Source organism: Myxocyprinus asiaticus, chromosome 29 (assembly GCF_019703515.2).
Source record: "Myxocyprinus asiaticus isolate MX2 ecotype Aquarium Trade chromosome 29, UBuf_Myxa_2, whole genome shotgun sequence".
NCBI lineage: Eukaryota > Metazoa > Chordata > Actinopteri > Cypriniformes > Catostomidae > Myxocyprinus > Myxocyprinus asiaticus.
In genome coordinates, this window is record NC_059372.1 from 10,355,854 (window position 1) to 10,369,991 (window position 14,138).

Consider the following 14,138-nt stretch of genomic DNA (forward strand, 5'->3'; position numbering starts at 1 on the left):
ACAGACTACAAAACGTATGCGACCCATTTGAATTATAGTAAGAATCTTCAAATTTAAAGCACAATTTTCTAATGAATGATGTTTGATATTAGGAAATAAACTGGATAATAATTATAATAGGCTAATATAAATAAATAGGCTCATCAACTTTTAAAAGGGGGGAGAGAAAACTTCCTGTATCTTTATGAATAATAGAATGTCACTTGAAATATGCCCTTACACTTGACAACCATGAACAAAACTATGCAAGATAAAATAATATGAATCGATATCGAATCGAAATCGAATCGAGAACTTGTGAATCGGAATCGAATCATGAAATCTGAATCAATACTCAGCCCACACTAAGAAAACTAGGAAACACCATATTTTATATAACTGAATCGAAATATATGGATAAACAGCAGCAATTACCTACATATTTCGCTTCAAAAAAAGACGGCAAAGTCTCTTTAAGGCTCTGCGAGGCTCAAGTGAATCAGTGAATCATTTATGTGAACTAGTTCATTTACATGAACCATCCGAAAGAGCCGATGCACTAAAACGAATTGAAGCTCCCAACACTAAATAAGGGAATTGTTTATTTTAACTGATTCATTTACATGATTTGTCCGAAAGAACCAATTCACTTAAATTATATGGTTTTCCTAGCGCTACATGAGAAAGGATGGTTTAGGTGAGCTCGTTTGATTACTCCCTCGGCTCTGTTGCTGTGACACAAATGTAGCATTTTATGATGCTAAAGCACTACTCGTTGGAAAATGGAGCTTGTTCATGGAAAAGCTACAGTATTGTGTAAATAGCTGAGTTACTGTTACGCTACTGAAAATGTAAAGTTAGTACTAACATAGCTACTTTTAGTTAACTACTCCCCAATGCTGGTCAGCACAGCCCAACAAAGTTTAGTTTGTAGAAGGTGTGTTAGGTTGTGTGCTCTGGTAGAAAGCCATGTTGAAGTATAAAAAGTCACATTATCAAAGGAGGAACAAACATGACCAGTAGACAGACCAGGGGAGAAATGAAAACATATTTGTCCTGCATGCGAATGAGAAGTTTGATTAGCCCTTGCTCTCCTCGGAAGTGTGGGTCTTACCTTAGTTAAGGATGAGAGGCGAAATCCCTTGGCCCTCTCCTTGCCTGCATTCTGGTTGAGGTAATTGCCCACAGCGAGAAGGTACTCCAGCACGCTGACAAATGACTCACAAGCCCACAGCTGCTGGCACATGTGGATCTTCTGGCTAATCAGCTGCAAGACAAACAGAGAGGCCAGAGAGTGTCATCTCCAACTAATCTAACTGCAAACTTTTCCTACCTCTCACTAAACAGCCATAGGCACTTAAGAGCAGCTGGATTTCTCAATGGCTCTGTTGACATAGACAGCTCTTGTCAAGTGTACATCAGAGCCAACACAGGAAGTGTTGTAATTTATTATTTAAAGTTTGAAAGAGAGTGAAAGTTGAAAGAGAACATACAGTTTAGCTTAAATGATTCATGTCAGATTGACATATCACAAGTCAACAAGACACTTACTGGGGTTAAGATGATGGAAAATTATGCAACATGAACACTTGGGTGGATGACATTGTAATATTGTAATATAAGACAGATGTATATTATATCATTAACTGTTCTAATGGAGTCTTAATTTACATTTCTTATTACATTTACACATTTGTCAGACACTTTTATAAAAGGTAATTAATAGTATATTCAAGATATACACTCACCGGCCACTTTATTAAGTACACTCGTACATCTACTTATTCATGCGATTATCTAATCAGCCAATCATGTGGCAGCAGTGTAATTTATAAAATCATGCAGATATGGATCAGGAGCTTCAGTTAATGTTCACATCATCCATCAGAATGGGGAAAAATGTGATCTCAGTGATTTAGACCGTGGCATGATTGTTGGTGCCAGACGGGCTGGTTTGAGTATTTCTGTAACTGCTGATCTCCTGGGATTTTTACACACAACAGTCTCTAGAGTGTATAGAGAATGGTGCTAAGAAAAAAAAACTGTGTGTGGCAGTTCTGTGGGCGAAAACGCATTGTTGATGAGAGAGGTCAATGGAGAATGGCCAGACTGGTTCGAGATGACAGAAAGGCTGTTTTCGCCCACAGAACTGCCGCTCACTGGATGTGTGTGAAAATCCCAGGAGATCAGTAGTTACAGAAGTACTCAAACCAGCCCGTCTGGCACCAACAATCATGCCACAGTCTAAATCACTGAGATCACATAAGTAGTGTTTCTTTCTGAAGGCATTAAAAGCGGAAACCCCTTTAGACCCTCATGACTGTGTGTGTGAAATTTAAAAAAAATATCAGATATTTTGTCATTTATATGAAAAGGCATATTTTGTTCAGGTCAACTGGATTAACCCCAAGACAAAGTTTGATATTAATAACTCAAAATTAATATATATATATATATATATATATATATATATATATATATATATTTTTTTTTTTTTTTTTTTTTTTATTATTAACTCACATGTACTCAAGATGCAAAGAAAGTATTTTATTTTTTTATTTTACCTGATGGTTACACCACTTGACCAACATGATATTCATTTAGGTTTTCTAATTAAAATTTGTATTAATACTAGAATTAACAAGTTGATGGTTCTCTTGTGGGCAAGTCCAAGTGTTTTAGCAGAGATAAACAGGTTAGGTTGAGAGGAATAATTGAAAGGTATTGTAAGCTGTTGGAATTAATTGCCAGAGCTGTTTGCGGTATTATTTATTTTCCACTACTCCACTCAATTCTAACTGATAGTATATTGAACCCCCAAGTAAAGAGAAAGAGAGAAGACAGTATCATGGGAAAAGTCCTCACACACACACAGCTTGATCTGATGTCTACTATCTACAAGACAAAGCATTATGCAGCCTTCAAGTCTTGTCAGAATTATCGTATTTACGAGATGAGTGCACATAAATGCCACCACAATGTTGTAATTTCTTGAAAATCTAGAGAAAAAAAAAATAAACCCTGACTTTCCAAGTTAGTCAATTCACAAATCATGGTGGAAGCTAATTTGCATTTGTCATAATTATGTTTTAAATGTATTTAATTGTTTTAATTTTGACTTCAAGGATGTAACCAAACATTCAAGATTGTAACGAAGGTCAACTGTTAAGAAAACCCTTCATTAATTCATCACTATTCTGAATATTGGAGATACCTCATCGTCTATGGTGGTTCCAGCCCTATTTGACTGTACAATTAGTTTGTACCCATTTTGTGTACTGTTGTGAAGAAGGGTGATAAAGCTTGCCAAAAAATAGTACTCATTTAGTCAGTGAGGCAATAGGCTTGTGCGACAAAACTACATTTTCCATCATTTTTTGTGGCTGTACGAGAATGATACAATTTTGTTGCATTATGCTCAAAAAGCTTCCTATCTTTGTCAGTCAGATAGAGAGAAAAACTGAAATAAATCTAAAGTTCCCCAATATGTCCATTACTTTCTAAACAAAACCACTTGAACGTGCTACACATCATAATTACGACTACGGGGCTTGTAAGTAGGAACTTCCAGGAGGACAGGAAGGCAAAGCAGTATTAGAACATATGCTCAGGTTCTTCCAACATAACCTTCACTTCATCCACCTTTGAGGTCTCACTTTCATTTACACCTGGTGATTCACACCCTTAAACGCAAATTTAACTAAAGATAGCTGAGCTAATCAGGTCTCAGTAGGCAGCAACTTTGCAGAAACCCTCAGCTAAGCTTCTTTGCAACACTCAAAATCAGTGTTCTGGACAGAATTTTTAATTTAATTAGAGATGCTTTGAAATTTAAGCCACCAAAATTTTTGACTTTAAGACTGTATGACTTTCTTCTATGGAACACAAAAGGAAAGGGTAGGAAGAATGTTAGCCTCAGTCACCATTCACTTTAACTGCATCTTTTTTTACATACAATGAAAGTGAATGGTGATTGAGGCTGTCAGTCCCCACTATGATGAATCTCCTTTTGTGTTCCACTGAAAAGACAAATTCATAAGGGCAGTTCACACCAAACACGTTTTAATCTGTCTGCGCTGTTTTTTAAATGTTTTTCTACAGTATGTAAACGGTCTTGGACCGTTGCGCCACATCTCGCGGATTTTTCAGCATCTCACGCGGGATCACCACGTTTTTTTTATCCCATGTCAAGTTAAAGAGAACAACAACTTTTAAAAACGCGTCTCGAGACACTTGCATTCTCTTCTACAGTATAAGTTACGCTGCATCTAGCTTTTTTAGCAAAAAAACACTTTCCGTTTCAACGGTCCCATAGAAGTTTGGGACAACATGAAGGTGAGTCAGTGATGACAGAATCCCTTTAATAGAATTTGCTTAGTTATTCCAAACAAAGGCTAATTTGAAACTAGCATTTTCGGCTTTCAGCCCAGTGTGTCCAGAATTTTCAGTTTCACTCAAAAATTTTCATTTCGGTACATCACTAACTTTCGCTCTCTGGAATTCCTCAGTTTGGCTGCCCTCATGAGTTCTTTGAATGCTGAATGCTCTGTTTACTAAGAGCTCACAATGCCAAGAAGAGTTAGCATTCATCAGACAGCTCTGAGACAAAGCACAACACACCTAGATAGCTCTAGAGCATTCCCCACTTTAAGCCAGATCAATTTTCCACCCTACCACCCAGCCTGTAAGTATGATGGGTAAACCCACCTTAATGTTACGGGTTTAAAAAGTCAACCATGTCAGACAATCCACTGGATTTAATAGCAGCAGTGGAAACTGAAGCCTGTGTACTTTTAACTATAGAGACCCTTTTTGTGGGATAAAAGTTTAGTTGTAACAACTAAATATTTGTCCAGTCGCAAAACAGCATACATCTTAATATAAATGCTCCTTACAAGAGTTTGACAGATAGTGGATTTTGACGATTTTGTGGAAAAAACAGATAACCGATTAATCGGCCGATAGTTTTTAAATTTGATTTAAAGAATGTAAACAGAAATGCTTAGACTTTCCTTACTTTGACGGGCACAGACACAGAGGCTACAAGAGTAATAAATAAATAAAATAAAATACCAGATGCAGTTTATTATTCAACCAAAATCCCAATAATAACCAGAAAAAAAATGAAGATTTGGTGCATAATGTGGGACTTTTAACTCTAAATAAGCCCAAATTACACAAGGGACACTTATTTTGAAATGATGAAGACTTGGCTCCATTAAAATGCTCTATATTTAAATATTTACCAAATTAAGCTTTTTATAGCCTATATATTCACCATATGACAAGTTTTGTATATATAAATATTCCACCAGATGAAGTTTAATTAGGAATAAGGTTTATTATTATTCACGAGATATGAAGTTGGAGACATCCAAGGAGTGTTTGTGCTGCCGGGGCACATTTTCATATACTCTCATTTTACTTTGCATGCCCTCGCTTCAATTTAGATTAGTTGATTATCTATTCAAAATAGTGCCGGCCACAGAGGAACACTAATAAATAAAAAATAAAAAAACTATCAGCAACAATCAGCGTAGATTTTTGCAGATAACCGATAGTTCCAAAAGGCAACTATCGGCACCAATTAATCAGTAAAACCGATATATCGGTCTACCTCTACTCGTTACCCTTATTGGGTGATTCTCAAGTATATACTGATATACATATATACAGTGCATTCAGAAATTATTCAGAGCCTTTTTTTCACATTTTATGTTACAGACTTATGCTAAAATGATTTTAATTATTATATATTTTCACATCAATCTACACTCCATACCCCATAATGAAAAAACAAAAAACACATTTTTGATAACTTTTCAAATTTATTAAAAAGAAAAAACTGAAATATCACATTGACCTAAGTATTCATACCCTTTGATATGACACTTGAAATTTTGCTCAGGTGCATCCCATTTCTCTGGATCATCTTTGAAATTCTTTACACTTTGATCCACCTGTGGCAAATTTAATTGACTGGACATGATTTGGAAAGGCACACACCTGTCTATATAAGCTCTCACAGCTGAAAATGCATATCAGAGCAAAAACCAAGCCATGAGGTCAAAGGAACTGCCTGCAGAGCTCAGAGACAGGATTGTGTCGAGGCACAGATCTGGGGAAGGCTTCAAAAAATGGGCTTTATGGCAGAGTGGCCTCTCCTCAGTGCAAGACACATGAAAGCCCGCTTGGAAGGACTCTCAGACAGTGAGAAACAAGATTATCTGGTCTAATAAAATGAAGATTTAACTGTTTGGCCTGAATTCCAAGTGTCATGTCTGGAGGAAACCAGGCACTGCTCATTACCTGCGCAATACCATCCCAACGGTGAAGCATGGTGGTGGTAGCATCATGCTGTGTGGGTGTTTTTCAGCAGCAGGGACTGGGGGAAGGTCAGGGTTGTAGGAAAGCTGAACACAGGAAAATATAGAGATATCCTTAATGAAAACCCGGTCCAGAGCGCTCAGGACCTCAGACTGGGCTGAAAGTTCACCTTACAACAGTACAATGACCCTAAGCACACAGCCAAGACAACGCAAGAGTGGCTTAGGCACTGCCAGTCAGAGAGCGGTTTCATTAAAGTCATCGGCAATTGCATCTCAATCCATGATTGCTCGGATTACTACTAGACTACAACTGGGAAATACAGAAAATACAGTAAAATCACACCTGCTCAAGGTGCTAACCTACTGGTGTTTCCACTTTGAGACCAGAATTCAGATGTAAACATTCAACATGGCAGAGGAGAGAAACAAACCGGTTACCACGAAATACTCAGGGAAGACCCCGCTCGGACAGCATTTTTTACACAGAGAAAATTATCTTCAGCAAGCTGACTAACACTAAAAATGAGGAATAGAGTAAAACAGCTATAGCTTTACTGTTCATCTCAGCTTGGGAGGCACGACAGACGCAGGTAATCGCTCAGTCGCTCTCTCTCTCCATTTGTCTCTCTTAAACACACACACACACATCCTTGTTTCTCCAATATCTTGTTAGAAACAGCCCAAGCCGCCATTACTAGTTGTAAAGTTACATTTTTAAATTAGCAACAGAGGATTGGGCGCATCTTTTGAACTAGCAGTGGCAGATTCTGCTCCATGGCGTAAGAAAGTAGGTTCATGCTCAAATTCCTCATTGTTTTTTTTTTTTACTTGTTCATTGATCTGTTGTATATAAGCAATATCACACTCGGCCGAATCACAGCCGTGCTGATGTAGGGCCATACAGAATGATTGCGAGTGTGATGTTACTTAAATATATACAGTGTTGTGTAAAAGTTTTAGGCACTTGTGCAAAATGTTGCATAGTGAGGATTTCTTCAAAAATAATGCCATACATCGTTTTCATTTATCAATTAACATCATACAAAGTCCAGTAAACAATAAAAAAAAGCTAAAATAATATTTGGTGTGACCACCTTTGCCTTCAAAACAGCACCAGTTCTCCTAGGTACACCTGGACACAGTTTTTCTTGGTTGTTGGCAGATAGGATGTTCCAAGCTTCTTGGAGAATTCACCACAGTTCTTCGATCTATTTAGGCTGTCTCAATTGCTTCTGTCTCTTTATGAAATCCCAGACTGACTCGATGTTCAGTGGGGGACTCTGTGGGGGCCATGCTGTCTGTTGCAGGGCTCCCTGTTCTTCTATAATATAATATGTATATATTAACAGAGATTAACAAATAAGATCACAAAAAGAACCATTGGGATATGCTAAGATGCTCTTGAGCACGAACTAAACATATGGTTAAAAGAAGGGATGTCCCGATACCATTTTTTTGAGATCGAGTATGAGTACCGGCACTTTTTTTTTTTTTTTTTTTTTTTTTTTTGGTACTCGCCGATACAGAGTCCGGAGACCTGTTTTTTGTTTTTTTTAACTGCATATCAACTGGTGCTTTTATTCAGAACCTCACAGCACAATCTTAAATACATTGGAGTTATTTTTTATCAAATAAAGTGCTGCACTACAGAGCGTCACATATGTAAGATATTGCTTAAATATAATACAATTACTATTGATTTATTATTATTATTATTATTATTAGTTAGTTGTTGTTGTTGTTGTAGTAATAGTATAACAGTGAATGTTACATTAGTCATACTTTTTTATATAAACTGAGCTTTTATTTTGGTAGAGCTTTTATTTTCAAGTGTTTCTGTGTTGTTATGACCAAGTAGCTCTGACCAGAACCCTTCTATATAGGGGAGCCTTCAAGTTTACCATAAAATAGCATAACGCTGCAGTCCCATAGACATTCTATGGGCGGTACACTGGAGAGGAGACAAGAGGTAGTTCTTTTTGAATGGATGTCAATGGAGGAGATGCTTCATTACGCTGAATAAACTGCTTTTGTGAGGAGAAAGCTCATAATTTAATGAATTGACCACCTGTCCGCTAATCTTCAACATGTATTTCACTAAACAATTCTTTTGGAGTGAACTATGTGTGGAGTTTACTACGATAAAATAGCTGTTTTGTAAGAGAAGACACAAATGATTTTGCAACAGGTAGGTGTCAGTTTACGTCTCTCCCCATTCATTTGTATGGTATCCGCAAACTGTGACTTACTGTCGTAACACGCTAGTTGACTGTTACGCTCTCTCCTATGGTAAAAATGTTTTTGAAGATCTCTGCTCTGAAGTTATGACAAGCTTCCCACTCCCGAAAAGCTGGTAGTGCCACCGAAGAAGAAGAAGCAACCAAAGAAGAAGCCAGCCGCTACGCAGAGTGGGTAGAGTAGCCAAAAACTGTACTCAAGTAAAAGTACAATTACTTAAAAAATAATAATTATTCAAGTAGATGTAAAAGTACTAACATAAATAATTACTTGAGTAAGAGTAAGAAAGTATCCGATTAAAATAGTACTCAAGTAGCGTGTAACTCGTTACTTTCACAAATGACATAATAGACGTTAACTCCCCTATATTCCATTACATAATACACATTTAACATGTATTACAGAATTATTATTATTATTATTATTATTATTATTATTATTATTATTATTCATGGAAATTCTGTCATCATTCACCATCATGTTGTTCCAAACCCGTATGACTTTCTTTCTTCCATGCAACACAATAAGGAGATTTTAGACAGAATGTTTGCCTGAGTCACTATTTACTTTCAGTGAATTTTTTTTTTCTTCTCCATATTTTGAAAGTGAATGGTGACCGAGACTGTCAGTCCCTAACATTCTGTCTAACATATTTTGTGTTCCACATATTACAAAGCGTCACACTGGTTTGGAACAACATGAGGGTAGAGAAATTCTGACAGAATATTAAATTATGGCTGAGCTATCACTTTAAAGAGATAGTTTACCCACAAATGAAAATTCTCTCATCATTTACTCACCCTCATGCCATCCCAGATGTGTATGACTTCCTTTCTTCTGCAGAACACAAATTAAGATTTTTAAATAATATTTTAGCTTGTAGGCCAAAATTTTTATGCTCCAAAAAGCAAATAAAGGCATCATAAATGTAATCCATAAGACTCCAGTGGTTAAATCCATATCTTCAGAAGTGAGATGATAGGTATGGGTGAGAAACAGCTCAATATTTGTCGTTTTTTGCTAAACAGCAGGGGGCGATGTGCAGAGAATGTGAATCACCAAAAACACAAGAAGAAGAATGTGAAGATGATCTGTTTCTCTGTTTCTCATCCACACCTATCACATCACTTCTGAAGATACTGATTTAACCACTGGAGTCTTATGGATTACTTTTATGATGACTTATGTGATTTTGTTTAGCTTTAAAATGTTGCCACCTATTCACTTGCATTGTATGGACCTACAGAGCTAAGAAATTCTTCTAAAAATCGTAATTTGAGTTCAGCAGATGAAAGTCATACACATCTGGGGTGGCATGAGGATGAGTAAATAATGAGAATTGTAATTTTTGGGTGAACTATCCCTTTAAAGGCTCTTGTCAGATCTGGATGAATTTGTCAATAAGAAGAGAGGTTTGGAAATATTTCTAGTAATTATTACAGTGAAAACATGAAAATGTCCCACAAGGACATTATATATAATGCAGAAATATAAACCAAAGCAAGATCATGTTTTATTAATGCCTACTTTAGCTATTTCATAGCTTTTAGAGTCCTGTGTGGATTCTTATTTCAGTGTAGTTACCGAGTGTTTCAGTGTCGTAAGTATTTAGATCATTAGTTCTGTACAGCAGTACTGCTGCTCTCTAAATGCATATACGCAGCCTAGTGTGTAGGGCACCAACTGCCATTCACTATATAGGAAATAGTGAATGAGTGAACGATTTCGGACACAGCCACTCTCTTCACCGTGGAACACTCGCTGTGTCTGAAACCGCCCCCTATCCACTATATAGTGCACTATTTCGGGTGTCTGCCATTTTGTAGGAGTGTCTGAATTCTGAGTGAGCCACTCGTTCCCTACTTTTGTTCAGTCATTATTACCCACAATGCACTCTAATTTCGAGTGTACATTTGATGGTTAATTGCCCACAATCCACCACGGGAAAGACGTACGAGCTGGGAATTTACTGCTTCTTTCACTCATGCAATGTTTTATTTCATGCTGAATGTAGTAAATTACTTTTTGACAAATCATTACTTGATTAAAATAACATAATAACATATAGAGAGGCAAAACATACAGATACATTTTAAAATGTACTCTTTATTTGATAAAATGTGTTTACTCTTTTTATTGACACACAGTATATATTAAAAATGACAAACAGAATGAAGATTTATTGTATTAATATAATATTTAATAAGAACAACAAGGCCCAAGTATTTAAAAATTTCATATGTGACGTTGTTTCTGTCGAAACAAGGTACGCAAAACAGCAAAATCGGCTAAAATAGCAGTCAAAATCTCCTGAGGCGAAAACATAAGCCCTTTCTGTCACCTAAATGCTGAGTCAAGTGTATTTTATATGTTGTAAAACACTGATAACCTCAGAAAATTCCCCTACACTTCTTTTTGCCTGATCTATAGACTTACAGCCTTAAACTGACTGCCCCTCGACCGCTAACTTCAGTAGTTCATCATCTGTTCGCACAGAGATTAATGTCACCTCTTTCGATCCCTTTAGAAGACTGTACATTCGTGCATTAGATGGATTTAAGGGCACCAAGTGAACTTCACATCAGAGAGGAATGTAGGTGAATTGAAAGTACAATAGGGATTTTAAGCTCTTTTTTTTTTTTTTTTTTGGCTCACAGGTAGCCATCAGAGTGCTTTTTGGGCTACGTCCCCCCTGCCCAGCACTACCTCTCTCTAACTAATAAATGACTTGAAGGACTTAAAGGAAATTTTCCATTAGAAACCCTTTCAGCCCACTCTCAGTGCTGATTCTTTGGAAACTGAGCCCCTGTGTATTAATGCATGATTCTTTTGTTTTTTCTAAAGTCCATTTCATTTATTTTTTCAAGTGCCTGCTGTCTTCCAAGATTATCTTTTGCATTAGTAAATTAGCTTTTTATTCTTTCTTTTTGTTTTTTTCCACTGTATGCCTCAGGAGCCACCTTTGAGAAGCGTCAATACAAATTTCCTCGCGGCATACCAAGAGACTTGAGTTCACATGAGATTGTTTTCCACAAAGAAACTTTTCATTTTTCTTTTCTGTCAATCATAATCACTAGTGCAGTTCGGTGCTAACTGCAAAACAAATGACACACAAATAATCTCTCACGCACACACAAATATGCAAATGAACGTGCACACACACATGCTGCTTATCATAATTTAAAAGACATAATGGATGCATCTAAACAGCTTCTCTTTCTGGTATGATCTGAAATATATGCATGCTGTTTTAGGCAGTATATTCTAAATGTGGCATATCAGTAAGTAATTATGGAATTCTGGAGTGAATTATTATTTTTTCTGACCAGGTATAAACTAGTTATTTTAGCACTCTGATAGTGTAATGCAGCAAACAAAACTATGAAAAAAATACAATTTGTGGGCGACCAGAGTTCAAACCTGACTTAAATATATGCAGTCTTGGAAGGCCACTTGTCCACTCAGATTGAGGCAGAAACATACTCTACGCAAGTATGTGAAGGCAGACGGTTCATACAGGGGCGTGGCCGGAAGGGTGGCATGGGGTGGCAGCTGCCACCCTAAAAATGAGCTTTGCCACCCTCTTGCCACCCCAACTCGGACCAGCTTGCGTCCTGGAGACGGTGCACAACACCTTAACTCGTCCATGTCACACGTGCTCCATTACAACACCCCCCCAGTCAGATGAAATTAATAGATGTCACCCCTTATTCGACTCTTGCCACCACTTTGCCACCCCTGAAAAAAATCCTGGACATGCCACTGAGTTCATAAACATACCATTGAACATAACTGACCTAAATTCCACAGCAATCCATTTTGCAACTGAATTTGTCATTCCGTCCAAGATAGATTTATTATAAGGGCTTTTCTAAGGATGCATCAATGTACACGTGTCAGATGGACACTTTTAGAGCGTCTCAGTTTGTTTGTGTTGCGTCAGAAACACAGCGTTTTTAGGTCGCTGTGTCAAGTTAAACATTGTTTGAAACTTAGAAAATCACATCTCGACATCCCTGCATTTTTTTGAATGTGAGAATGCAAGCAGGCCTGGGTGCGGTTTGTTCTCTGTACAGCTGTGCATTGCCTACACAGCTGAAGTTTCACTTACTGCCCCCTACTGAAAACAGGTAGTTCTTCATCTTTAAATTGCTCCGACTGCAGTAATATTCCTTATTACAGTTAATGTTTAAATTATACTGGGAACCTTGCTACATTATTAAAAAAAAAATAAAAAATTTAATCAACAACAGAGCCTAATAATCAACCCAAATGTGAAGTAAACTTTAAATTAAATGTAAAAGATCGATCTTGGGATTTTTTAGAATCAATATTGGGATTTTTCGAATGAAGATCAAGATTTATCAGTATATACACGTGTGTGTGTGTGTGTGTGTGTGTGTGTAATTGATGTATATATATATATATATATGTATATATATATATATATATATATATATATATATATATATATGCACACAGTATATACTATATACACTGGAGAGCAAACATTATCACATTTATCTCATTTAAATTTAGTGTAAACAACCTTTGCTGAAAAGTTCAGAGAAAAAGAGAGTGAAAATGCATAAGAAACAGAGTGAGGCAGACACAAGCGTGAGACACAGGTGCATATGAGGTGTCTGTAATGCGAGACTGACCGGCGTGAGGTCTTCCATACAAATGGGGAGTTCTCGTAACGTGAGCATCAGGTCCAGACAAGTGCTGAGGTTCGGGATGTTGCACATCTGAGGAACATATATTATAAGACAGTCTGCTTTACACAAACTTTACACAAACACAGGTTGGTACATAAGTATGAATCCCATGAGCCCAGTCAATGTCCAGGTAATATTTCAACCTATAAAAGTATGTAATTTTGCATAAAATGTAATTTTGCATTGTAAAAAATAAGTCTATTAATTTGTTTTGCATTGTTTCATTTTCATGACAATTTAGCCCATTCTACCTTTTAAGTTCATTACTTTAATGCACCTGAACATAGTACTTTTTAATGGTCCTAAAATAGTCATAATTTTCTTTAATAAAAATAGGCCTATCATTTTGTATTTTTGTCTTTTGGGGTGAATACTGTATATGACCTGCTCTTAACAGGTTTTATGATATTATGTCATACACATATTCAACAGGTGCTTAGGTTTTGCTTTAAACACAACAGATGGTGAAGGTATTTACATTTCTCATGTTTTACGTATTATGTATCTTAGATATTTGATGCATTTAAGTGACCACTACTGCTGGAACATATTCCAGTAAGAAATCATTATGCATGCCTCATGATGCAGGGACAAATACATGAGTCACTGAAAATTACTTGTGAATATCACTTCCTATTTGAATTTCCAAATTTTGAATGGAATGGCTGTATGATTAATGCATAAAAATGTAATGTCTGTGATTGCTAAAATTGCTAAAGGTTTCTTTGAAATAGTAGATACCAACTGCTAAATTCTATTATAAAATCCCTTAATCAAGCTCTGTGGTTCATTTGTGACTTGAAGATATATATATATATATATATATATATATATATATATATATATATATATATATATATATATATATATATAT

At 36.4% G+C, this 14,138-nt stretch overlaps 1 protein-coding gene across 1 annotated transcript in view; it reads right to left on the reverse strand.

The window, feature by feature from the left end:
• LOC127419985 (uncharacterized) overlaps positions 1–14,138 on the reverse strand; it is a 54,833-nt gene that overhangs the window by 14,082 nt on the left and 26,613 nt on the right. Inside the window, exons 11-12 of the mRNA XM_051661867.1 lie at positions 13,208–13,294; positions 1,094–1,246 (exon numbers count right to left, since the gene is read on the reverse strand). Of these exons, the coding sequence (XP_051517827.1) occupies positions 1,094–1,246; positions 13,208–13,294 (240 nt within the window). The remainder of the gene's footprint in view (positions 1–1,093; positions 1,247–13,207; positions 13,295–14,138) is intronic.